We start from the raw sequence: 25326 nt of genomic DNA, 5'->3' as shown, positions 1-25326 counted from the left end.
GAATTGTAATTAATTAATATACCTACCAGAAGACTGTGGCAGAGGTCAAGGCTTATTCATCTTTGTATAATCTTGTTTAGCCCAGTCCCTTGTAAAGAGAGGGATCTGGCTCAATAAATGCAGGATGGCTGCCCGACTGTTAAAGAACAAGGTTTTCATAGTTAACTCAGCTTCAGTATGAAATTCAAAACAATGAAGAAGACAGGACTCAAACATAGCAGGGAAATAACATACACTTTTACTCTCAAAATAAATACTAATCAATTTTATTTTATAAATACAGATGCTGAGTTTTCTTCCAATCACCAACAGATCAGTTTCACATGCCATTTATTACTGATGGTGGTTTAAAAAATTATTTAAATAACCAGTTAGGTCAGGATAAATGGGCACCATTAAAACTGCTAAAAAAATATAGCTGGATACAATCTTCCAAAACTAATATTCTGGGGGGAAAAAAAACCTCTGGAATTTTTAAAGTGGTTAAGGGGAAGTGGAGAGAGAAAACACAATCAAATATTCATGTGATAACATTTGCCGGCTGTTAAGTGTCTCAGCTACATGAAAACTGAAAGGGCTCTTAGCAGTTCAGAAGTGGACAGCATTGAGTTTTCATTCCAACTTATATCCTCAAAGCCAATTTTGTTTTTTTTAGTGATTTAGAAAACTAATTAAAAAGATTAGTAGGAGATAATACCTCATCCCATATTTTGGCCTTGGTCACTTTAAACAGAGGCAAAATGAATTCTCCAGATTTAGAAAATGTCAAAGTTATTCCTGGAGACATGTAATGCTTGCTGTAGGTTCTACCCAAGAAAGGCAGAAACTGCAGACATCAAACAAACTCAATGAAAACCCAAAACCTAAACTAAATAAACCAAGCCTAAGTGGTGTTTTGAGGCACAACATCACTGGCCATGGTTTGGATCAAGCAAATGTGTAGGTAACTACTGATCAGCTCTGGGCTGCCTGATCATGGTCAATGGTGGGGTTCCATGCTATGGGGGTAAAAAGCTATGAACCCCAGAATCTGGGAGTCCACAAATGGGAGACTGGCAGATGGAACCCCAGAACTCCAGGCTCTATCTGGTTGTGTGGAACCTGAGATGAACATTGTAACCATGGGTGCTCCTGTACGTGGTCCCTTTGCTTGGCGGTGCCAGGAGCCAGGCTGGAGAGCCTGCAATTGAACGCACCTTGTCTTTGAGTCCGGCATGAAGTTTAAAGTTCACTCCCATATCTGGGGGGGATCACAAATCACATGTGATTCACCTTCCATTGTTTGATACTAACACAGTCCTTCAAAACCTTTTCTGGGGGAAGCGAGTAGATGTTACTTCATTGGAGGACCCCACAGCCCCACTGGATGTACATCCAAGACCATGTCTCTCTCCACCCTCACTGGCTCTTAAATGAACGATGGGACACTCGACAGATGGCTCCTGCTCCAGGTCTGGAGTAGTTCCACCTATTTATGTGGAATAAGATGGATTTCGTCAGATCAAGTTAAAGCTTGTAATTGTTTGCAGGTTGGGTCTGTCTGTCAGACAATGATTTTGTGAGTTCTTTACATAAAACAATAACATGAACTATTCCATTGAACAGTGTAGCTATATATTAAAGTTGAACTCAGAAGTGCTTGGACAAAATATGAAAACGATTATGAAACCTATGAGTGAAGGTGTTAACATAGGCCCAATGAGCAACCACAGAGTACACCGGTGAAGGTGCGTTGCTATACACAGTATGTAAACACAAATGATGTCAACATTAGCTTAGATACAGCCACTGATTTTGTTCAGGCTAGTCCTGCTGTGATGTAACATATGGAGATGCGGGTTCAAGAGGAATTTCAAAGCTGGGAAAAAAAATCAGGTCGAGTGAAGTAAACTCAGTTTTTATTCTTCTATACAATACATGGATATATGCATAAAGTTTCCTTAAAGAGCTTGCAACCCTGAGGTGATGTCCTTGGGTATATAAAGTATATAGCAATAGCAAATGAAATCTGAGCTCCAGGAATGAAATTGGACTTCAAAAACATAATTTAATACTTACGCAATTGCACACAGACCAACAGTATTCTATGCCTCATCTAGTCTCCTAATCCAACTACCTCAACTGCCTTGCAGTTTGCACTCTGGACAGCCTGACTCTCTACATATATTTCATCATACACAATGTCTTCCTTTCCAACCGAAATTTAATAAATTAACATGGGAGTTACATATAGGGATTTCTATATGGTGAGTGCATTGCCAGAAAGCACGTCCAGTTTTTGACCATAGTATCTGCCCACATAAAAACTTCGGCCCCCAAAGGGAACTGGATGCCATCTGTCTCTTATAACCTCGGGATCCACCAGAGGTGAGGTTTTTCATATAATCTGAGGGCTGCATCAAGGGTATAGATGACTAGAAGAGGCGGAACGTCCTGGCGACCCCATTAAAGAACCAATGAATCTGATGTTCTCAGTTGTGAGAATGCACAACGCACCTACTGTGAAGATGGGGCAACAGACAGGTTGACTGTGGAGCTGGGGGGCAGGGCAGGGGCAGACGGGCCTGGGTGTAAGGAGACCGCTGTGCTTCTTATTCATCAACCTAATGGATGGCCAAAGATCCTTCAGTACATGGTGGAAACCTTTTACTGAATATTCAATTTTCCCAAAGTTTCATAAACTATGGTAAGGGCAAATGCTTATGAGAAACTAAAGGCGAGTTCATTATATTACTTATATATTATCATCTTCCCTCTGAGGATAACATAGAAGTGTAAATAAAAAAGCAGACTAATACCTTTAAGGTGACTCGAGCTAGAGAATGACTTTTGTCTTAAGACAATTGTCAGGCCTGAAAAGCAAACCTTGCAAGCAAAATCTAACTTTGTCTGGCCCGCTGAAACGCAATGATCCTGAGTCCCTTCTCGATTCACAAAGCCTGTTTTTTTCCGAGGAATATCCTCCATTAATATTCGTTTTGTCATAATTATCACAAAGGGTAACCAGTGCAGCTTCATCCTCCTTTTAGGTGGCGACTTGATCCTGGTCCTCTGGTCTGTCTGCTCACCTCACTTCTCAGAGCTCCTGCGTGGCCGGCGGAAGCTGGATACATTTTCGTTCAGTGCATAGATCCTTCGGGAGAACTCTTCAAACTCTCCCAGAACTTGTTCGTCACACTCCACTGCCACTGCGCTGTCCACAGGGATGCAGTTAAATGCCTCCAGCTGATCGCCTGAGGTGAAGCCCGTGGCTTCCATCCCGATGATCTCTTCCGCTTGCTCCACGGTGCAGCAGAGCTCAGCTTCGGAGACTGGGTGGAACTCGCCCGGGAGCTGGGCGCTGGAGGGGCCGGCCTGCTCGCTGGGCAGGAGGGTGCCGTTGACTGTGGCTGGAGGCCCAGAGAGGGCCGCCCCCTGTCCTTGGCTCGCATTCACACTCATGTGGCCTCCACTTAAGCTGTCACCCAGATCTACCCCTTTTTTCTTGTTTTCTTTGGAGAAGTCCAAAGAAGTGTCCAAGGAGGAAGACAGAGATGTTGTCTTTCTCTCAGATTCTTCGGTGGAGGGGACGCTGGTCACAGGCTGGGCTAATGCTGAGTTGTAACTGGGAGGAGGGGTTTTGTACTGGAGTCTCTCATTCTCTGAGCTGGCCCGTTTCCGGTGTCCTTTGTCTGGTGAAGGGATCCCCCCAGAGAAGCCTACATCTGCACCCCCAAATATGGAGCTTTGTCTCTTTGGAACAGGGATTGCACTGGAGGTGTGATGTCTGTCACTAGAAGACAAACAAAAACGAGAAGTTACTTTTGACGTCAGAACTCAGCTTAAGCCTTCTGGAACCAGAGACAGGAAGCAACGTATTTAGGTCTGAGATGATACAAATTGCTACTACTCAATTTTAGTATTAATTGTAGTGTCCAAATGCAAGAAACAATGTAAAGTATTCTGAGATCAACTTTGGGAGCTCCTTTCAAGATGGATACAAGACATACTGAAATATACAGAGGGAAATGCCAAGGGTAGGAGCGGGGATAGAGACCAGGTCATATGCAGAGGAGTTGAGGCAACGGGAGGGACTGGATCTGGGAAGAAAAATATATGAGGATGTGATCAACTTCATATGTCTGAAGGGCTACCAATATTCTTATTCTTGCTTTTAATATTCAGGTCTTATTTTATCTTCGTAATGCAGATATCCTCATTTGGCAGTGAAGTTGAATGACTTGCCCACGATAACCTCTGAGGTAGTATCAAGGCTGGACTAAAACCCATGACACATGGCTCAGTGATCCATAACTTTTCCAATACCCGAATGCTAACCACCTTGCATGAGACAACTGGCAGAGAGAGGACCAAAGAGATTTTGTGTGTATGTGTGTGTATTTCTTTAAATGAAAAATTAACTTGGGAAATTAATTCTCCTTTGTAAGGCTAGTCACACACATGTTTGGTCTACAGTGCCTGGTCTTCACTATCTTCTTGCAAACTTGAGTTACTTCTCAGGAAGATACTTTTGGGTCAGCAAGAATAATCACTGTTCGGCTCTACAAAGCATGCTAGTTTCTGAAGTAACTCCATATGCATCATTTCACTTGGTCCTCCCAAAAACCTTGTTGAGAAAGCAGGGCATATATTATTGTTCTTAAGTCTTAGATAATAAATAATAATTAGTTAATGGAAATACAGTACCCAGGCCTGCAGATGATGGTCATGTTACACACTGTGCTTGTTAGGCCACCCCTGGGGTACTGATCACAGTCCTATACACAGTACTTGGATGAAGCTAGTCAGCTTCAACACAGTTATATTAACAGATTGGGTCCAGAGACAAAGGGCGATGCAAACACAAGACCCATCTGACTTGTGCTCCTCAGATGAGGGAACACATGCAGAAAAGTGGCTCACAAAAAGGCAACTACCAGGCAGGAGCAGAGGTCAGACTTGAAACCATACCCACCAGACAAAAAGCTACTACAAGTGCTAGGCCTTGGGCAGGGGAAACAGAGGCAAGACCGAGCAGGCCCTGCCTCTGAGGAGCTTCCAATCTTGCAGGAGAAAGACATTCACAATTACTGAAATAATACATTTTCAAATATGGTCATTACATGTACCCTGAAAAGGAAGAAAGGACCTAGGGTTCCCTCTACCCGTGTCCACAGCCACAAGCCCATAAACCAGCTTCCCGCCCCCTCTTCTCTCAGATGTTTTCTGAGGCTGGATTATCCCTGCGCTCTAAGCAAAGGTTATTCTTCTTGAGAAAAGGCAACCACAAGGCTTCTTCTAATCCATGGGCCCATCAGACTCCCTTGCTTGGCTGTAAATGTTGGTGCCAAAAGAGATTTCATAATTAGGGGTGGTCATGGGGGTGCATATACAACCAGGCAAGTAGACTAGTAAATTACTGTTTTCAGTTCTAAAGAAAAATAAAACAAAATAGGGTAAAATCTGCTGGCTTTAATCTAGGTCTTCAGTTAATGTATTGTCAAAACTCTCAGTAATTGGGTGAGCTGCAAATTTCTGCCAACCTTGTCGTTTTCGTTCTGCTACTTGCTGACAGTGTCCCTCTCTACATGACTTTGCAAGGGGCCAAGGTAACCAAACCAAAACAGAGCATCGGCACCACCCACAGACAGACTACTCTGGGCAGACAGGCCAAGCCTTCAGTTGCCATCCCAGCCCAGGAGGGGTGGGAAGCCCCAGATGAACCCACCTGGAACACTGAAGGTGACGTTGCTGGCATGCGATCACAGGCCGGGTGCTTAACCTCTCCTGGCTATGAAGGGTGAATGATCTGACACCCTCCCTGCTGCCACCCAGCCTCCCACCCTGGGGGACCCTACTCTGCTTCTCTCTCCTGGACTCCAGGTGGGCTGATAAAATTGGGCCTGAGGAACAGGCCAGAGCACAAGGAGCAGTGCTGTGACACGGGGAAAGGGGTTCTGGAGCCCTCTGTGACTCAGATTCCCTGGAAGCTCGCTTCAACTCTGCCCAACAGAAAAGTAATCAAGTGTGACCTCCCCGCCGCCCCAGCATAATGGGTAGGGAACTACCATTTTCTTGAGCATCAGTAATGTTGAACTCTCACATTTACCCTGTGAAAAAAGTAGGCAGGTGGGTGGGGTATGTGATTTGTTCAAGGCTGCAGAACCTGCATCTGAACTAGATTTGGTCTGACTCCAGAGACATGGTCAGTTGCATCCCATGTGGGAAAATCATAATCCGATTCAACCAGCATTTGCTAAGTGCCAATGATACGTCAGACATCAAGCTAAATGCCATTGTATAGGCCTTCTCTTTTAACCTGCCCAACATACAGCTAAGCTCCTATTCTGGTGGATGGATTCAAAGGCTTTGCAAGGTGGAGACCTTGGCATTTTCTGACGTCCCGGTTTTGGGATATTCTTTTCCAGTTCCCTTGGATTTTTATGAGAACCCAGGTAATAATGATAGTATCAAATACAATTTAGAAAATGCAAGTAACAGTAAAACGCTCCCTCTGAAGAATGGTAAGAAAATGAGTTATTATGGACAGGTGGTAAGGAAGTCCACAGATCTAAAGTTTATCCTATAATCACACACTGTCTTCCCATTTGCAGCCATGTGCCATGAAACCTTTCAAACCTGTGTATTAAAGTCTTTCTTTTCTTAAAAACAGTAAGGTGAACAAAAAAGGAATTTTCTGGTAACTTTGGGCCTTCAGTATGAACGTGTCTAATGACACGGTGGAACGATGATGGGCCTCTCAGTGGCATGTTTCTGAGGGTGAGTCCTGAAGTCTGCGCTGGGGCTTTTCTGCGTCCTCTCTCACTGTCAGGCTGTCAGGTGCAGCCGAGTCAGCGTTCTTGCCTGCAACAGCTTTTCCTTTTTTGACGTTTGCTTCTAATATGCTGTTCTTGTAAAGTAGATGTCTTGAGAATTGTGTGCAGAGCAAGAGCAAATAGGATTTGAATGATGGACCAGTAGATATCCTGGACATAATGTGCATTATTATATGAGTTTTGTAACATTATTTTGGCTGCTCAGAATTAATTTTTTTTTTTATTACTTCCAGGAACTTAGCAATGTTCCAAATTTTTAAGATAGCTGAGCACTAAACAGCTGAAGTGTTGAGTGATTATATTAAGACATATACAAACACATGCATTTTTCAGTATTATAATAATTTATAGTCCCTGGAAAACTAAAAAAAAAAAAAAAAAGAGAGAACCATATTAAAAAATAAAAAGCACTCACTCACACACCTATTATCCATCAAGTAACCACTATTAATTTTGGATATTTTTCTTTCAGACTTTGATTTTTTTTTTATATGTGTGTTTAATTTAAAAAAAAAAAAGACCAAAACAAACTAAAAACAAGATGAAAGTTGTGTTTGTAGTATATGTATACAATTCTGAATCTTGCTGTTGGATGTTATTAAGAGCTCTTGGTAAACAATTCTTGATGGCTACTCCATTGAATGGAATATCATAGTTTACTTAATCATTTTCTTATTTTTGTGGATATAGAATATTTCTAAAATTTTACTATTAAAAATAAACTACTATGAGTATCTGTATAAAAATACAATTCGTAGATTTTCAAAAAATAGTTATGATTTTTATATTTAATAGAAGGTTCATTATTCACGAAAAAAAAAAAAAAAGAGAAAGGTAGCAATTTAAAAGGCAAATGACAGATTAAAAAAAAATGCCCAGAAGGTTTCAAGATTCTTTCTATCTGATTAGACTGGCTTCATAATTATTTTATCTAGGTGGAAGAAGAGGTTGAAAACACTTAGATTTACTAATTTTAAGACCAGTTTTTTTAAAGGAGGTTGACAATTTACTTGTCAAATGAAATCAGTACAGAATTTAAGTTGTAATAAATATCATAGGGAATTTTTACTCTTGGAAACCACCAGAGTGAACCTGAGCGCTCTGGGGAGTGGGTGCAGCAGGAAACGTGGCAGCATTTCTTTATCCTCCACTCCAGCCAAGGGTCCCTACGTTTTAAGGCTGTAGATTTGGGGGTGCAGAGCCTGAGGCTTGGCCACTGGACTGAATTCCTCAGTTCCCCGCACACATTATCCTCATCAACTGTCTGCCTCGACTGGCTGTCTCTCCCAGCTTGGCTTAGGTCCAAACTGGAAACATGACATCTGAGGTTTAACACTGCAATTAAACGGAGTTTATTAAAAAACAACAACCCAGAGATATTGTTATTGCAAATTTACTAGGCCATGGTTTAGTGAAACAGGACATAGCTTGCTGAATAACTGAACCACATCGGGGACTGTTAAATTACTTAATAATAAGCCTTCTGCTACAAGTAAAAAAGGATATCCCAGGATCACAAACAACAGCACGATGAGGGAGAAGCCAAGTGGTTTGGAGTTCAGAGGTCAAGGAGGACGGTCTGGTTTAAATTTTGGCTTTTTGGATCAAGTGTTCCCTGATCTCTCTAAATTAAGGTGATTCATTTCTTTCTCATTCTGTGAGTCCTTATTGACTGCAGTCATTTCCTTTTGTTATCTCTTCAGCTGTGTCTGGAGCTAGCGATGGTAATGAGAAAAGATGCCCAAAGACCTGGACTCTGCTCCTGGATCTGCCACCACCATCCTGTCTACCTGTAGTCATAACTCAAGGTCGAACTCACCACTTACTAGTTAGCGGCAGTCAGTTATCTTCTCTCTGCTCTAATTTTCTTCTTCATAAAAGAGATCATTGGACAGTGGTAAGGATTAAATAAAATAACACACTTCAAATCTTTGGCAGGATGCCTGGCATACATACTGATGGCAGCAGTAGCTGCTGGCTGCTGGCGTTATTATTTGCTTCCACGGGCTTTGGATTCCAGAAGTATGAGCCTTATTTTACAGAAGAGGTAACTGAGGCACAAAGACATTAATGTCTTGGACAGAAACATGGGGTAACAGCAGACAAAAGCCAGAATCTAGATCTCCTTCATTTTCTCCTGTTCAGAGCAGGAACAAACTCAGAACTCTTCCCACCCACCCCATCTCCACTTCTGCACCGCAGGGAGCCAACCCGCAAGAAGCAGATAAGGAGTTAAGGCAAGTGCAAAAGAGTTTGGGAGAGAAAGTACTAAATCAAAAGATTTATTCTGCCCAATGTGAGGCTTCATTCCAGTTTTTCTCTTTTTTCCTGAGGGCATGGGGTGGGGAAGGCTTTGAATAAAGTGGAAATGCTTGACCGCTTCTATTTACAAGACTGACCAAATGCTTAGAAACTACAAGAACGTCCCAGAATCCTTTGAGGTACATTCCAATTGTCCCCAAACCTCTGATGTATCATTTTTTGGTAGAATTTAGCTTCAGGGAGAGGTAATTTTCATAAGAGGGAGGACTTCTCTGTTTGCCCAACCTAAACAAGGAGGACCCAGTTCAGCCCTTCTACAGCCAGTAGACCAGTGCTGTGCCGCAGAGTCATCCTGGGAGCCAGCAGAGCCAGATCATTCCACTGCACTGTCCTTGCCTCCACCACCTCCCCTCTTCTTCCCTGTCTGTTGGTTTTATTGTCTGAAGCTATAGCTTCTTTTTACAGAGAAGGAATTGGGAGAGGGAAACAAGGTAAGAAAGCACTCGTCCAAAATGTGTTCCCGTTCCAACTCTTGTGTATGTAATACTCCAGACCTCCACGTGGAGCTCGGCCGTATAAAGTACGGAGACTGGTGAAGCACTTCACTGCTCTGAACCGATGTTTCCTTTCCTGGGTGTATCCACCTGTCAGTTGTTGCAGTTAGGATTAAATGAGATACACAAGTAACATTCTTAGTACAACGAGTAGGTACTCCATACACTATTAATAATAAAACAACAGCAACTAACATTTATGAAGTGTAATGGAGTAAGTACCTTGCACATAGCTTTATACAGGGTCTCACCTAATCCTCACCTCTCTATGCAGTGTTGAGAAAATCACACTCATTTTACAGAAGCAACTGAGGCACAGAGATTAGGTAACTTGCCCAACATCACAAAGCAACTAACTGTGATTTGACAAAGGCAGTCTAACTAAATAAATGTGCGTTTCCTTCTCTCTCCCAATCCCCAGGACTTGCCACCAGAACACTTACATTTGATCTCTACTTCTATTTCAGGGAGGAGTGAGAATCAGAATATTTTTTAGGTCAAGGTGCTACATATCTTTTCCTTCTCGTCTTGCCTACATTAAGTTTGCATGGCTTTTTTTTTTTTTTTTAACCTCCTAGGACTTGCTGATACATTCTAAGTAGCAATTATGCCATGAAATGATATGCATGGGGAGACTTAGGGAAAAAAGAAATAAAGGGAAAATGAAAAGATTTCCCGCATCAAGAGAGTTCTTGAAGCTGGGGTGAATATTTAGCTCTCTGAAGTACCCCCCACCCCAATTCCCTTTCAGATTCACTTGTGCCTGTTTTATCTGTCTACGACCAGGTCTCACACTGTAAAGTATTAGGAAAGAGTATAAGTCACAGTCTCAAATACGTGTCTTTCCCTCCTACGAAATGTTTCCTCTGAGGAACATTACTAGATCACAGCTGGTCAAAATGCTAAATCTTGATTGCCTGGAATCTAGCCAACATGTACAGCTACAACTCGGTGGAATAAGAATACTTAAAAAGAAGAAAAAAACCCCTACACTTTTAAATAACATTTGATCTTCTTCTTTCTCCCCTTTGTAGCAAGCTATGACCTCATGGCAGTGGGACGTCTACACGGAGGTGTTTAAGTTGGTTTACAGCCATTAGAAATGTTTGAAGCTCTAGGTACTTCTCTGCGCCAACAGCATGTCAACTGTGCTAAAAAGCAATAATAGTTTCTCACCTTCTTAAAGATTACTGCTTAAATAATGCAGAGCAACGACAGGGCTGCATAGAGTGCCAAAAGCAGGTTGCCAAGGCGAAGCTGAGGTGAGGGAGAATTACGTCTTTTGGCAGCTAAGAAATTATGACATAAAGTTAGTTTAAAAAAAAAAAACTCCATAAATTAGGCTACTATCTTTTTTCAAAACCCAGCAAAGGCTGGGATTTATCTTTCTCCCTTTTCTCTCTCAGATCAAGCAGAAGCACAGGGCCTCCTTTCGGGAAAGCCAAATTTAACAGCCAGATCTTATCTCCCCGGAGGTGGCTGGAGGTTAATAGTTTTAAGCATGCAGTCTCTTGGCCACAGGCAAGCAATCTACAGGCCTCTCCCCATTACAGATAAGTGAAAGTGCTTAATCTTTGGCCCGGATGTTAACAAAAACAAGAAACAAAATAGAAATAGAAACAATCTTGGACCAAAGCACAGGCTAAAATCCGTGCCAGTGGTCACTTCTCCCCTGGGCTCAGCTTGGAAGATTTCCTGCCGAAGTCTTACTAAATACAAACAGTTTAAAAAGGTATAACTGAACAAGGGAGCCTTTAGACTTCATTTAAACCAAGTACTGATGGAAAGACGAATTTGTGAAAGAGAAAGTTCCACAGGCAAAGGATAAAACGAGCAAGCTGAAGAAATCCATTTCCCCAGGCTATGGGCCATGAGGGCCTGGCCATCAGGCCTCCATGCTCCTGGATGACAGGGCCCAGCTTGGGAAAGAGAGGTCCCAGCTCAGGCCAGTGAACAGAGGCTGAAGGGGTTGCCCACAGCCCGAGCCCATCGGGAAGCCAGCTTGGTCTCAAGGCTGAGTTCCTGGGGATCAGGGAATCAAGAGTGATCCTCCAGGGGGACAGAGAGGTCCCCGGAGCTGTCAGGTCAACCACCTCACCCATCAGCTTTCACTTGAAGAATACTGAAATCACAGTCAGGCAAGGCAATGCGCATTATGAGGGCTGTAACATGGTCTGTAGAAACACAAAGAGATGCCAGGGCTGATGCCTCAGGACTCCGGAGGATCTGGACAGCAGTTACAACATGGGAGTAATAAAGTATTTACTCTGAAAACCAGAAAAAAAAATCTACCTTTGCCAGGGAAACCAGAGAAATAGCAATGTCACAGTGCCCAGCTCCAGAAAGAACTTGATAGGGAAATCAAAACTCTGGTCAGAATTTAAAAGTAGATTTGCAGAAAGAGCTAAAGGAAGCTTTAGACTCCAGAGGCCAATGACAGACTCTGTGAAATTAAGTCTTTGAAAGACACTGCGAAAGCTGAACTACCATCATGTTCTGAGTAAGCTCTGACATGAACCGAATCATGGAGCTTTAGCTGTTTGTTATTTTAAAAGAAAAGTGGATAGCTCTGCCACCACTTTCAGAGACACTGGAGGCCCTCAGAAGAAACGCCTGCATTACAGTGAGCCATCACTTAATCACCGCTTAGCAGCTTAGTAAGAGACTGTGGGGCCCTAGGGACAATGTCTTGGGAACCTTATCTTTTGTAGTCCTCCGTACTAGAAGAGGTGCAGCACAACACTGTGTGTGTGTTGCCAGGGCATATTAACACAGTAAATGATTTGCTCCCTCATTCAACTATATACTGTGTCTGCTACACACAAGGCTCTGTACACTTAGACTCTGGGGGTACACTCATTGAAAAAAAGCCACGGCTCCTGCTTTTGTGGAGCTCATAGTATAACAGGAGAGGACAGACATCTGTCACAAAATTACAGACATAAAAGTAAAATGACAACCTCTGACACCCGCTACGCAGGAGAGGTCATGGGCTAAGAGCGCGTGTAACACCACTGACCCAGAAGAGGCCAAGACTCGAAGGGCTAGAAGAATTCTTCAGCAGGTGAAGAGTGGGGTGGTGGGTGAGAGCATCTTCCAGGCAAAAGGAACAGCATGTGTCAAGAGACAGAACAACGCCTGAGGACCCTAAAGGTCACCAAGTGAAGAGCAGCATGGTATAAGATAAAGCTGGAGAGGAGAACAAAGTCTAGACCATGCAGAAGCCCAGAGGCCATGTTTAGAATTTTTCTTTCTATTTAAGTCATTATAGTGTTTTAGGTCAGAGGGGTATGTGCGCGTGCGCGTGCGCGTGTGTGTGTGTGAGAGAGAGAGAGAGAGAAAGAGAGAAGAGGGGTGGGGAGAGAAAGAAAGTGAGAGACAGACGGATTGATTGATTTGTAGTTTTGGACAAGTACACTTCAGCTGAAGCTGGAGAACAGACTGGAGGGGTCCAGAGTGGGCGCTGGGGGAACAGGCTGTGCTGTAGTAGAGGTGAGAGATGATGGAGGCCTGGACCAGAGTGGGAACGCATAGATATAGACACGTAGACATACTACGGTAAATCAGCAGAGGCTGCTAAGGTTGAATAGGCGGGAAAGGGAGGAGCCAAGAATTATGCCTGGCTTCCTGGCCAGTGTGAAAGAATGGATGGAGACTCCATTTGCTGAAAACAAAGCCCTGGAAGACCATGAGGCTTCTGGTGGTTGGGGTGGAGACAGGAAGGAAAAACACATGGGTATATAGAATTTGCCGCAAAATTGTCCAGGGGGCAATTTGCATAGAGATCTGATATCAGACAAGAGATCTGGGCTGGAGATTTACAACCGTGCTTCACTTCAATGTGAATGATAATTAAAATGATGGTTGTAGATAAGATCACCTTAGATGAAGAATAAAGTCAGAGAAAAGAGGGCCTAGGACTGACCCTTGAGGAGCCCTGGTCTTTTATGATGAGGCAGAAAAAGAGGAGACTGCAAATGAGCTAAGGAACAGTCAGGGAGGAGTGAAGAGAACTAGGAGAGGGTTATAATAATAGGATTCCTTTTTTGGAACCACAAGATGCTAAATGATTCCTTGTATAAAACTTTCATTTGAACATTATGAGAGGTTGTACTGAGTAACAGTTAAAGTAGGGGATCAAATCTTAGAGCCTTCACTTGATAGCTGTGCTACCTTTAAGTTCTTTTAAACTCTCTGGGCCTCAGTTCTTCATTTGTAAGATGAGAGAGGATAATGGGTCCGAATTCACAAGGTGGTTGTGAGGATTAAATGAATTAACTAAATAAGACACTCAAGATGCTCTGGAAGAGTGCCTGGTTTGCAGTGACAGTCATTCGATATTAGCTGTAATGAATGACATTACTTATTATTATATTTATAGTTATCCACTAGCAGAAGAATGATCTTTAACAACCCCAAAGTTGAAACACTGGGAATTCTATCTAACTTGAGCTTAAACTCAAAGGTCACCCTGAAGCAGCCAGTGGTCATTTCTAATGCTGTAAACCCCTGACGGTTTTTGACAGGCAAAGACTCTATCTCTACAGCCTTCTTGAAACTTAGTACAGTGTTTTAGATCTAGAAGGATACTTCTCTGCTGACAGAGCACATGCTAAAGAATCCTTCCTGAAAAACACTGCCTTCTTACTACAGGATATATAATTCTGTTAATTCCCTCCTTCCATTCATTTAAGTAGGCTATCTTCCAAAGCTCAGTTCAAGTCCTACCTCCTTCATTAAAGCCTTCTTCAATCATGCCAACCGAAAGTGATCTCTTCGAACTCTGAACTCTTTGAACAGTACTTGTGATCATACCAACCAACTGATGCTTAATATGATCATTTGTACTTCAACACACATTTCAGGAGACATTATCGAAATCCACATTCACCACCTGGCCGTCTGCTAAGCACTGGGAATAAAGATGCTTATAAAATAAGGTTTCTATCAATAAGGAGTTTCTGCTCCAGTAGAGAAGACAGAGAGCTAGCCAACAACCAGAACCCCAAGGTGCTTTGTACACAATACACATTTTGTATATTATATTGGAGGAGGGAGCCGGCAGTCATCTAGAGGACTCATCATAGTTGCCCTGAAGGATAAGAGGGAGTCAACCAGGCTGTGTGGTGTGTGTATGTGGCGGCAGGGGGGAGAGGTGGGCGGAGGGCGGGGGTTGTGGAGCACAGGGAGTAAGAAATGAAAGGAAGGATATTTAAGGCAGAATAAAGTACAATATGTGTGCAGTCCAACTAAGGAGCAAGTCTTGTAAAGAACATATGAGAGGGACTTGGTCTTCTATTTCTTGAAATCCATCCCTCCACTTCCCAATCTAATGCAGTACTGAGCACACAGTACATACTAAGTGAATATATTTGTTCTATGAATAGGTAGATTTAATCAGTTGTATCTCAAAGGAATAATTTATATTTTTTTCTTTTGGCAATGTATTGAGAAACATTCTGCTAATGTAAAAAAAAGTAAAAAAAGAACACTACAGGTTTACTTATAACATGAAAAACAAAACTCTCAAGATATAGTAAATCTAAATGATGAAACATTACGCAGACATTAAAATGATGCTAAAAAAGTTTGTAATGGCACTGGTAAAAGGTTTAAGAGGTGATATACAAAAAAGCAGTATCTACAACTGCATGGATTGTGCTTGGATACTGAGAACCTGCAACGTGGCTAGCTGGATTTGAGATGTGCTATTAAATATAAAATATACACTGGATTGAGAAGGTTTAGTATAAAAATAGGAATGTAAAATGCTTTATTAGTATTAAAAATATTGATTACATGTTGATAAGTTAGTCATTTATTGGAATTAAATCAAATATATCCATTAAAACTAATTTACTTATTTCTCTTCACATTTTTTTCATTGTGGCTGCCAGAAAATTCTACTGTACACATATGTGATTCAGACTATGATACGCTCTCAACTAATTAAGACATACGTAGAAAACTAACTTACCAGTGCTTTCTCTCCCTGAATGATAGGGCTATTGTTTCCCCCTCTTCTGTATGTTTCTTCATTGAGCATATATTATTTTATAATCAAAAGGAATGAATAGAAGGAAATAAGACACAAATAAAAATAGAAAAAGATCTCAGTTTGGCTCAAAGACTTGGTTGCTGGAGGTTGAGAAAAGCAGCCTAGGGATACCCAAGTGACCTTCTCACTGATGGAGGGTTAGCACACAAAGGATGTTGGCCAGCTGTTCTCCATCCTGACTGGAGACAGAAAAAAGCGGAAATGGGTGTTAACCGCAGAAGGGGGCTTGTAAGTTAAATATAGGGAAGAATTTCCTGAAGCGAGGGTGTTTAAACTCTGGAATGAGTTATGGAAGAAGCCTGGTCCCCCAAGGTCTTTTAAAACACTACAGATACCCATATGCCTTGTGTGTTCCTGTCTAGAGGCAACGAGATGACTTGTCAAGGTTCCTTCTGAAATAGCTATCTTAGAGTAAATAACTCCCATAAAACTTTCCTTTTCATTTATTTTTGACCAGGCTTCACTTTTCAGAATAAGGATGCCAGCCTGCAACAAGTACTCTGCAAGGCAAGCCCATCTGATACAGCTACCTTAAGTGGTACTCTTGAGACTTCAAAGACAATGTCGTTCGATCTAAATTTAAAAACCAACGTCAGCTAGACAACACGGTTTTTAAGTCCCTCAGGGGTCACCTGCCAGAAACTTGTTCTGAATTCAGCATGAGCAAATGATGGAGGGTAGGAAAGGAAATAGATTTGCTTTTAAAAAGTGTGGCTTTAAAAAAAAGGTTAACGCTGGATAGTGCCTCTTTTTCACAGATGAATGGTTTGGCTTAAAAGCTAAACTATCATATTATTAGCCTCTGATTTTAAAGAAAGATGGGCTCACTTGCTCTAGGATTTTCATTATTCTTAATTTGCTGAAAAAAATCTATTTTCTTAAAAATGTGTCAAAGTTCTTAGCTACTTTCTTTCTTGTTCATTCATTCATTCATTCAAAAAAAGCAGTCCAGCTTGATCCTATTTATAAAAAGGAATAGAGAACTAGATCAGAAATAGACCAGCAGAAAAACTATCTAGCAATTTTACCACCAAAGTGATATGCCCTTGCATAAAGCCACTAGTTGCTTCTCCCAAAGTCACATCATTAAACACTGGAAGGAAGCAGGAGAAATATTCCAGCAAGCTGCAGAATAGCCCAGGATACTTCTCCTCAGTGTTCTGTCCTCACAAAGGTCACCGAAATTGATGCAGTCTCTATAAAAACAGCAAGCACACCCAGTCCTAAAACATCAAGTAAGTCGGTCCAAGGCTGTGCTCCACCACTGTTAACAGACTGTCCCTGACGCGGGTTTCAGGCTTTAAGTCCTACATGACAGCGAGACTGAACAATGCATAAGAATATTTTTGCAGGTCATGTTCTTCAAAATATTTAATTTGTCTTATCTACTCATTTAGATTATAAACTAAACAACTGTCAACTAGGCAAAGGCAGGGCAAATCTTACACTTTTGAATTTTCTTTCGTCTCCTGCATAGCGCTATATGCCGAGGAGACAATCAACTGTTAAATGCATGAATAATACTTAATAATATTTTGTATAGTCCTTTTTAGTTTATAAACCACTTGGACAGACATTATCTCATTTGCTCCATACAAAACTATGCTTGAGAAAGAGGGCTAGTGCTATTAACTCCTTTTAAAAAACTGATACTCAAAACCAATTTATGAAAATTAAATGACAGCGCTGAAGTTGGAGCCTAGATTTTCTGATTCCCAAATCCAGTGTTCCTTCCACTGCATTGTGAAGCTTTATAGTTAGTAAAAATTAAACTTAAGAGTAAAAAATTCCATGTATAAAGCAGGACAGATGGTTTTGAAATCCTGCTTTTATCATGTCTTATTCTGAAAAAAGAACATGAAATTCAAGGAAGACAAACACTATAGACAAACATATGTTTAAAGCCAACCCATGTGCTTCCCTTAGTTTTCTTGTTTCTTAACCAGTGAAGTTGAAACATATAATCATTTTTGTTTCTTTTGGTCTTAAAGTTCTTAAATTCTTCACAAAGTTTTATGACTCTTAGTTTCCTACCTTTCTGAGGTAAATGGGGTAAAATAAGCAACAAAGAATGTTTTCACCAGAACTGCCTGACCTAATTTTGCAGTGTATTTTTCTAGTACTCCGGATTTGACTTTGGTAGATTTCCCTGGGGAAGGTAATAGGTGTTAGGAATTCAGTGGCAGAGAGACAGGAGGGTTAGGGAAGGGCAGAGAAGGAAAAAAATGACCACTAACTAACAAGGGGCAGAGCGGTACGATAAAAAGAACCCAGAGCTGACAGTCAGACAGTCTGAGTTTCTGGTCCCAGTTCCATCATTTATTATCATGTGACCCTGGCAAGTCACTTCCTATTTCTCAGTCTCGGTTTTCTGATCTGTAAAGTAGTGAACATCATCCTTGTCCTTCTCCCTGACATGTTGTTATAAGCTTAAATAAAAACATGGAAAATTTTGCAGATAAGAGACTTTTATTTTTCATAACTTCTAACTACAGGTGAGAGTTACCTAAGAAGGTAGGTACCAAAAAAAGCATGTAGAAAAACAGATTTGTAGAGCACTTATCTCTAAGGCTCCAGAAGGGTCATATGAAGGACTTAGGGAAAGTTCAAGGGAGATGGTGACTATTTTGTACCACTAATGTACAAGGCAGAGTGAGCCATTATTAGAACATGTGACCAAGAATCATATCCTATACATATTTGTAAGGAGATGACTGTAGATTTTCAAGGAGAAACAAAACACCTATAATAATAGATAATTATAATAAAGAATGGATTTAATTTTTAAAATAGACATATTAACTGTGATTCATTTAACAGATAAATTTAAGCTGACAGCTTAAACTTGCCTGGTCGCAGAGGACAGTATGTAGTAAAGTTGGTATCCAAACCTACAGTCTTTACATGCTCTTTACAACAGGGCAACTGTTTCCTTAAACTACTCTGGCCTATACCCCACTCTTCAAATGCTCAAATCTTTCTTGTGTTCCAGGTCCACTCAAATGCCATCTCCTTAGTGAAGGCTTGTCCAGTTCTCACCCACATCCCCCACACCAGGAAGCAAATGACATCCTCTGAATGTTCCAAATAACTTGTCTACCTTTCTTATAGTATTGCATACTTTTCTGTTGTCGATTATACATTGTTTGTTCCTATGTCATGTCCTCAATGAGACTATAAGCTCCTTGAATGCAAGTTCAAGGAGCACATTCCACAAGCAGAACAGGAAAGGACTTGTTCATTTGCTTACATGCTCATCCCTTACCTCCTTCCCCAGGGCCAGGCTGGGACCACAGGATAAGCAGGATGCAGCCCCCAGCCTCAGGCTGCTCCAAAGCCTAGTGGGTATGACTTGGTGGAAGAAGTGAACTTGAGCTACTGAGGGAGCTACGTATTTATTTCTGCACCTGCCTCTGTGCCTGCTGAGTGAGTGAATGAATGAGGTAGAACGTGAGCTGGATCTTGAAGTGAGGGCAACATTTGGAGAGGACAGAGGTAAAAGCAGGCGACTCCAGGTGGTGGGAACTTGTCCAAGAAAAGAACTGAGGTTAGAAATGAGCACGGCATGTCTGGGGGTGAGTTTAGAAGGGAGAGAGGGCGGTGGAGACATAATTGAGGCCCTGTCCCAGGACCTGGATGCTGGGACTCCCCAGCACAGCCTGTTCACAGCAACCACAGCACATAATCTCTTCAATTCAGTTCTAAACTCATCGTCTCACTGGCAGCCGTCAAGCAGCGGCTTGCACGTACATTCCTCCCTGACCGTAATTCAGCATGAGCATCAGCTGTGTGTGAGCGCGTCAATCTGAATCTTGGACCACTTTGTACTTAGCAGTAAAAGAAAGAAAAATGGGATGTTTAAGTGGCATGCTGGTGGCTGTTAACCAAAATATTCAAGGGTACAACCTCTGAACTGAAATCCTGCTTTTCAAAATTGTGTTTCTTGGCAGTTACAATGAGATCAGTGATCTGAGTATGAGAAAGTGGATTCTTCTTTTGGAAAGGGCTGGCATAAATCCCTGAGGACTGTGCCCCAGGTAACAGTGTTCATGAGGAAGAGGGATAGTTTTAGGATTGATCAAGTAGATGTTTTTGATATTAGATAAGAATTCTGTAATGTGAAAGAAAAAAAATCACTTCATGAAAAGAACTTTAATCACACTGTCTTTTCTTTAAAAAACAAAACAAAACAAGCTGTCACGTAACTCTGAAGCTCACCATGAGGAGGAACTCAGTGACTGCACTGATCCCCAGTCAGTCTGAAATCCTCGACTCCAAAAGAACATACAGCAATCTGCTTCCACAGGGACCAATCTGTGAATGGTTACAACCAACAGAAAATGGACGTGTTTTCTTTTACAAAAGATGTGAGAGTCTCCCTTAGGAATGGGAGTTTTTCTACCCTTTGCCCTACGGAGCACAGGCTTGGGAGGTAATTCCTCAGTCCATGGCTGCTCTTGGAAATTCTCAGATTTCCTCTGAGGCTACAAGTGTTTGTTCCAGCTTTGTTTAGATTTGTAACCTTCAGCCTGGCTTCCCACAGTGGCCTTTACTTGGATCGTGATGCAGTGTGCATTTTGTAGTACTTTGCATCTCTCTTAGTAGCCCATTTTTCATTACAGCACCATAAAGCAGGACCCACTATTCATGCAGGGTTCATGCGCTCGCACAGCTGGCACAGGGGGGCCTGACACAGACGTGTGAGCCTGGGCCTTAACGGGTTTACTACGTCAGTACCAGGAGACCTAGATTCCAGTTTTACTGCCACAGGTTCATGGGTCAAGCATGCTTGGAAAGGCATTTAATTTATCTGTACCTTAGAAATGAGAGTTGTTGGAAATGACAGTGTTTAGGAGGGGAAGGAGAGTCAGGCTGCAATGAGGAAGCATCTCTATATAGGCATTTTGGGTAAATTGTCTAAAGGGGTCTCAGAAGAAAGGGATCTAATCTCTAAAGTTCCAGTAATTTGCTGTGATTTTGTTTCTTATTTTAAATATTTACTCCCCCCACCCCATTTTGTATTTGCGGTTTTGTATTCTTTTTCTTTAAAAGGGTTCCCAAATTGTATAAGCTCTAAGTACCACAAAACCCAGATTCTCTCTGTTCCTGAAATGAATCTTCATTCTAGCCAAGGTGGTCTCTTCTTTGTCAGTGAAGCCACTGTGCCTTTTCTAAAACTGTTCCCTCTATATGATGGGGTGGGGAGGAGGGTGGTAGGAGAGAAGGAAGAGGGAGAGCACATTCTAGACAGAGGGACAGTGAGTGTGATGACTCAGGGAAGAACATGTTCACGCTAAACAGAAGGCCAGGATACCGACCATACATGAGGGCGGGGCAGTGGCGGGGTCTAGGCAGACCACAGAAAAGAGCTTGGATTTTATTCTAGCCACTGAAGCCAGGGAGTGATTAAGATACAGCTAAAATTTTAAAAGATCACTCTGGCTACTGCAGAGAATGAACATAGGTGGGACAAGGTGAAATCAAGGAGACAAACTGGACTGGTGCAGTGTCTGGGTTAAGAGAAGGCGGTGGCTGGACTGGGGTGGGAGCAGTACAGACGGTGGGAAGCGGCCAGATCTTATATGTTCTCTGCAGGTAGAGATGACACAGTTTGCTGATGAACTAGGCTGGATCTGGTCGAAGTGAAGGAAAGAAGGAAATCAAGGATGATCCCCTGGTTGAGGGACTGGACAGATGGGGTGTCACGCGCTGAGCCGAAACAGCCTGGCGGAAGGACAGTTTTAGATACGCTAAGGCCGAGGTGCCTGTGTGACTCCAAGGGGAGCTGTCAAGTAGGTCTCTGGCTGTACAGAGCTCACAGGAGAGGTCTACGCTGAAAGTCTAACTTGAGGAGTCATAAGCACATATATGGTTTTCAAAACAGGGGCAGTGAATGAGGTCACATGGGAAAAAAGCAGAGAGAGAGAAAGAAGACGACTTCAGATGGGACCGTGAACTCCGTATTTAATGATCAAGTAAAGGAGGGGGGGACATGAAAAACAGAAAAAGAGCAGCTAAAAGGAGGAAGACCAGGCGAGGGTAGTACCGTGGAAGCCGAGAAAAGAGAATGTCTGAAGAAGGTAGGAATGGCCACCAAGGCCAAAGGCCACTAACTACAGACTAGGATAAGGAAGGAAAAGTGACCTTTGGGTTTGGAAACACAGAGCTTGGTTGGTACCTACCCAGATAAGAGGCATTTCAGTATACTGATAGAACTGGAAATCAGATTGGGGTGAGTTAATGAGAAACTGGAAAAAGAGGACATAAATAGACTTATAATCACCATAAAAATTTAATCAGGTGTTAAAAAGCTATACTTCCCTCCTTAACAAATGAAAAACACTAGGCTTTTCAGACCTTCAAGACGCAGATACAGATCATTCTTATCTTCCATAAACTGTTCCAGAGAACAGAAAAGAAGGGAAAGAGCCTCAATATATTTCATGAAGCTGTTATAACCTTGCTACCAAAACCAGACAATGATTAATATATGAGAAAGAAAAATTATAGGCTAGCCTCATCTCAGTTCATAAAGGTAGATATTCTAAAAATATTAGCAAATTGAATCCAACAATATATGAAAAAATAATACATCACGACCAGGTAGAGTATATCCCAGGAGGCAAAGATGGTTTAACATCAGACAATGTATTAATAGCTATTAACACAGTAAAGAAGAATATAGTATTATCTCAATAGATTCATAATAAGTATTTTATAAAACTCAAAATACATTCATGATTTAAAAAAAAAAACTCTTAGTGAGCTGGGAATAAAAAGAAACTTCCTTTCGCTAATAAAGAATATCTACCCAAACCTGCAATAAATATAATATTTAGTGGTGAAAAGAAGCCTTCTTTTTAAAGTCAGAAATAAGACAAGGAAATCCACTATTGCTGCTCTTCTTCCATAATAAAACACCAAGACAAGAAAAAGTAATAAAAGTTGTAAAAATAGGAAGAAACAACACCATCATTCACTAAAAAAATATGACCGTATACACATAAAGTCCAAGAGAATCTAAGATTAACCATTATAATTAATGCTGGCAAGGTTGCTGGATATATTCTCAAAATACAAAAATCAGTGGTGTTCCTGTAGAGCCACAAACAAGTTGGATGTTGTAATAAAACACTTATAACAGCAACCAGAATGGGAAGCTACCTAGGATTAAGTATGTAATCAAAGATGTGAGATCTTTACAAAGAAAATTTTAAAACTTCACTGAAGTATGTTTAACAAACAGAAGAAAACATATAAAAAGATACCAGTTCATAGTTAGGAAGACTCAGTATCATAAAGTGGTCAAATCAAATACAATTCATGAGTTAAGAAAAGCCAAGAGTTTTGAAGAAGAACCGTAAGAAAGCGTCTCACCCTACCAGATACCGAGAAAGCTGGGGAAATCTTCATCCTCCTTTGCTATGAAGGAACGTGATTTAGGAGTAACACTCCTGGCCTCTCTCCATCCTCCCACTCACTGGTTCTTAGAGGAGGAGGGCCTTTTCTGATAGGCGAATTTAGAGGGAAAAATGAAATCTGTGTATTCTTGGCTTAGCACCATCTGGGTTCCTGCAGGAGTCACCTGACGGCTCTCTGTAGCAGAGCTCAGGGTCTGCCTCTGTGGGGAGAGCCTGGGGTTCTCCAGTTCACATTATGATTGCAAGAGGAAGTTTAATTTTGAATGATGTCTTTGCAAGCCCTTTTTATTATAGATCTAAAGCTGCATTTTCCAAGTGGATTTATCAGTAATAAAACTGACATTTTGATTTCTATTAGTCTGTCTCTTGTACCTCCCCTCTCAAATAGTTCCACATGTCGGGGGAAGACGGATGCTCAAACCTCAACAGGACTTAGAGAAATTACATCTCCTATTAATTAAAAATGTGGTACTAGCCAATCTAGACAGATAAAGCACTGAAGCAGAATAGGGAGCCTGGAAACAGATGCATGTATGTAACTGAACTTGAGATATGAAAGGGATGGTGTTATCAGTGACAAAAGATAAGATTCTTCCATAAGTGATCCTGGGACAACTTGCTGTCTGTACTGAGCAAAATTTACTTAGCTGATCGATCAGGTAGTGTTGCGAGTTGCCTCTTTTTTTGATTTTAGGTTACTTACCATTTGGGTTATGAAATCTTTCATGAACTATATATACCTTGTTTCCAACTAGATCACAAATCCCTTGAAGGCAGGGCTTGAGCCTTAAACTTCTTGTTAGTTACTCTCCACAGTGCCTATCAAGAGCTTTACACAGACAATGTTAAATAAATACATGTCTGCTAGTTTTTATTATTATTATTATTATTATTATTATTATAACAATTATTTTACATTAAAATTCAATTCCTTGCCCTTATTTCTCAGGGTATACACGTCCATATCTACACTAAGTTTTTTGTAATTATTTTGATATTCTGAGCAGAATTCTTTAGACGATTGTGTATTTTTGCCTAACAGGGGTCCTACCTGAAATCAGACACCTAGAATCTGCATTCTGAAGATTCTGTGAGACAAAAATCAAAAACGTCGCAGTACAGGTAAATCAGAGATGTCGTTTTCTTATTATCCTCAAGGCGTATCCTTTATGCCAAAGAAGAAAATGAAACTGTTCTGGTACCTTCCTTCCCACAGATGATTTTTCCACCTAGCATCTCATTTCATCCTCATCACACACTGGTGCGATGAGCAGGGCAGGGATTATAGATGAGGAAATGACGTTTCAGAGAGGTAGGTTTTTGAATTCACAGAGTGAATTAACGAAAGATCTGGGATCAGAAGCCAGTGCTCTTTAGAAGAAACCGTGCTATTCCCCAGTTGTCTAACTCTAAAAGCCTGATTTGAGTTCACACGATTTTGTTAAGTTACTGCCCATCATCCAAGGATTCGAATTAACTAAATAACTAGAGCCAACACTTTGTTTATTTAAGTTAAGTGAATCATCTCATGTCTTCTTTGCATCAGACTTTCCCTCCCCCTCTTTGTTGAAAAGGGTCATGTCCATCCTGACAAAGTGCTTTTATGCAGCAGCTTCCCTTCTTGGTACAACGGGCACTGACATCAAATATGAGAAACATTCTAGTATATGTCTCCTGGTCTCAGACTAGGTCCTGATGGCCTGACCTATTCCTTGTCAGCTTTCTTCCCTTAGCTCTCACCGCCACTGATCCTGATCTCACTCTGTCCTTTGCCTGTTTTCTGGAAAATCCCTGGGGGCTCCATGTCTCCCTTTTATGAAGCACATAGTTGTCCTCCAGTCTCTGCCTCAGCGATGCACTCCAGGATTTCCTGCCCAGACAAACTTCTGATGATCAAACATGACCCCTTGGGACCTCCCCTATTCCATGAGGGCTTCACCCTCTTAGCCAGACTGGAGCTGAGACCTACACAAGCAGGATGGCTGCCTTTCCTTTTCTTCAGATACCTTCTTATAGAAGAAAACCCAGAAGGCAGGTGTAGAGCAATGTGGAAGTCAGGAGAGTTTCCTAGCTTTATTATCCACATTACAGTTTCAGGGTATCAGAGATAAAAGTACTCACCACCTGACCATCAGTCCATGCTCCATGAAGTTTTTCAGGTTAGGGAGGGTTTGCCTCAAGTCTGGAGTCCCTAGTCCATGTTGATATCTTAGCTG

General features: G+C 41.6%; 1 protein-coding gene across 1 annotated transcript in view; it reads right to left on the bottom strand.

The window, feature by feature from the left end:
* Positions 1-250: 250 nt before the first annotated feature.
* UVRAG (UV radiation resistance associated) overlaps positions 251-25326 on the bottom strand; it is a 254326-nt gene continuing 229250 nt past the window's right edge. Inside the window, exons 14-15 of the mRNA XM_032489420.1 lie at positions 25232-25323; positions 251-3772 (exon numbers count right to left, since the gene is read on the bottom strand). Of these exons, the coding sequence (XP_032345311.1) occupies positions 3070-3772; positions 25232-25323 (795 nt within the window). The 3' untranslated portion in view covers positions 251-3069. The remainder of the gene's footprint in view (positions 3773-25231; positions 25324-25326) is intronic.

Source organism: Camelus ferus, chromosome 10 (genome assembly GCF_009834535.1).
Source record: "Camelus ferus isolate YT-003-E chromosome 10, BCGSAC_Cfer_1.0, whole genome shotgun sequence".
Lineage (NCBI taxonomy): Eukaryota > Metazoa > Chordata > Mammalia > Artiodactyla > Camelidae > Camelus > Camelus ferus.
This window is presented reverse-complemented; position numbering and strand designations above follow the sequence as displayed.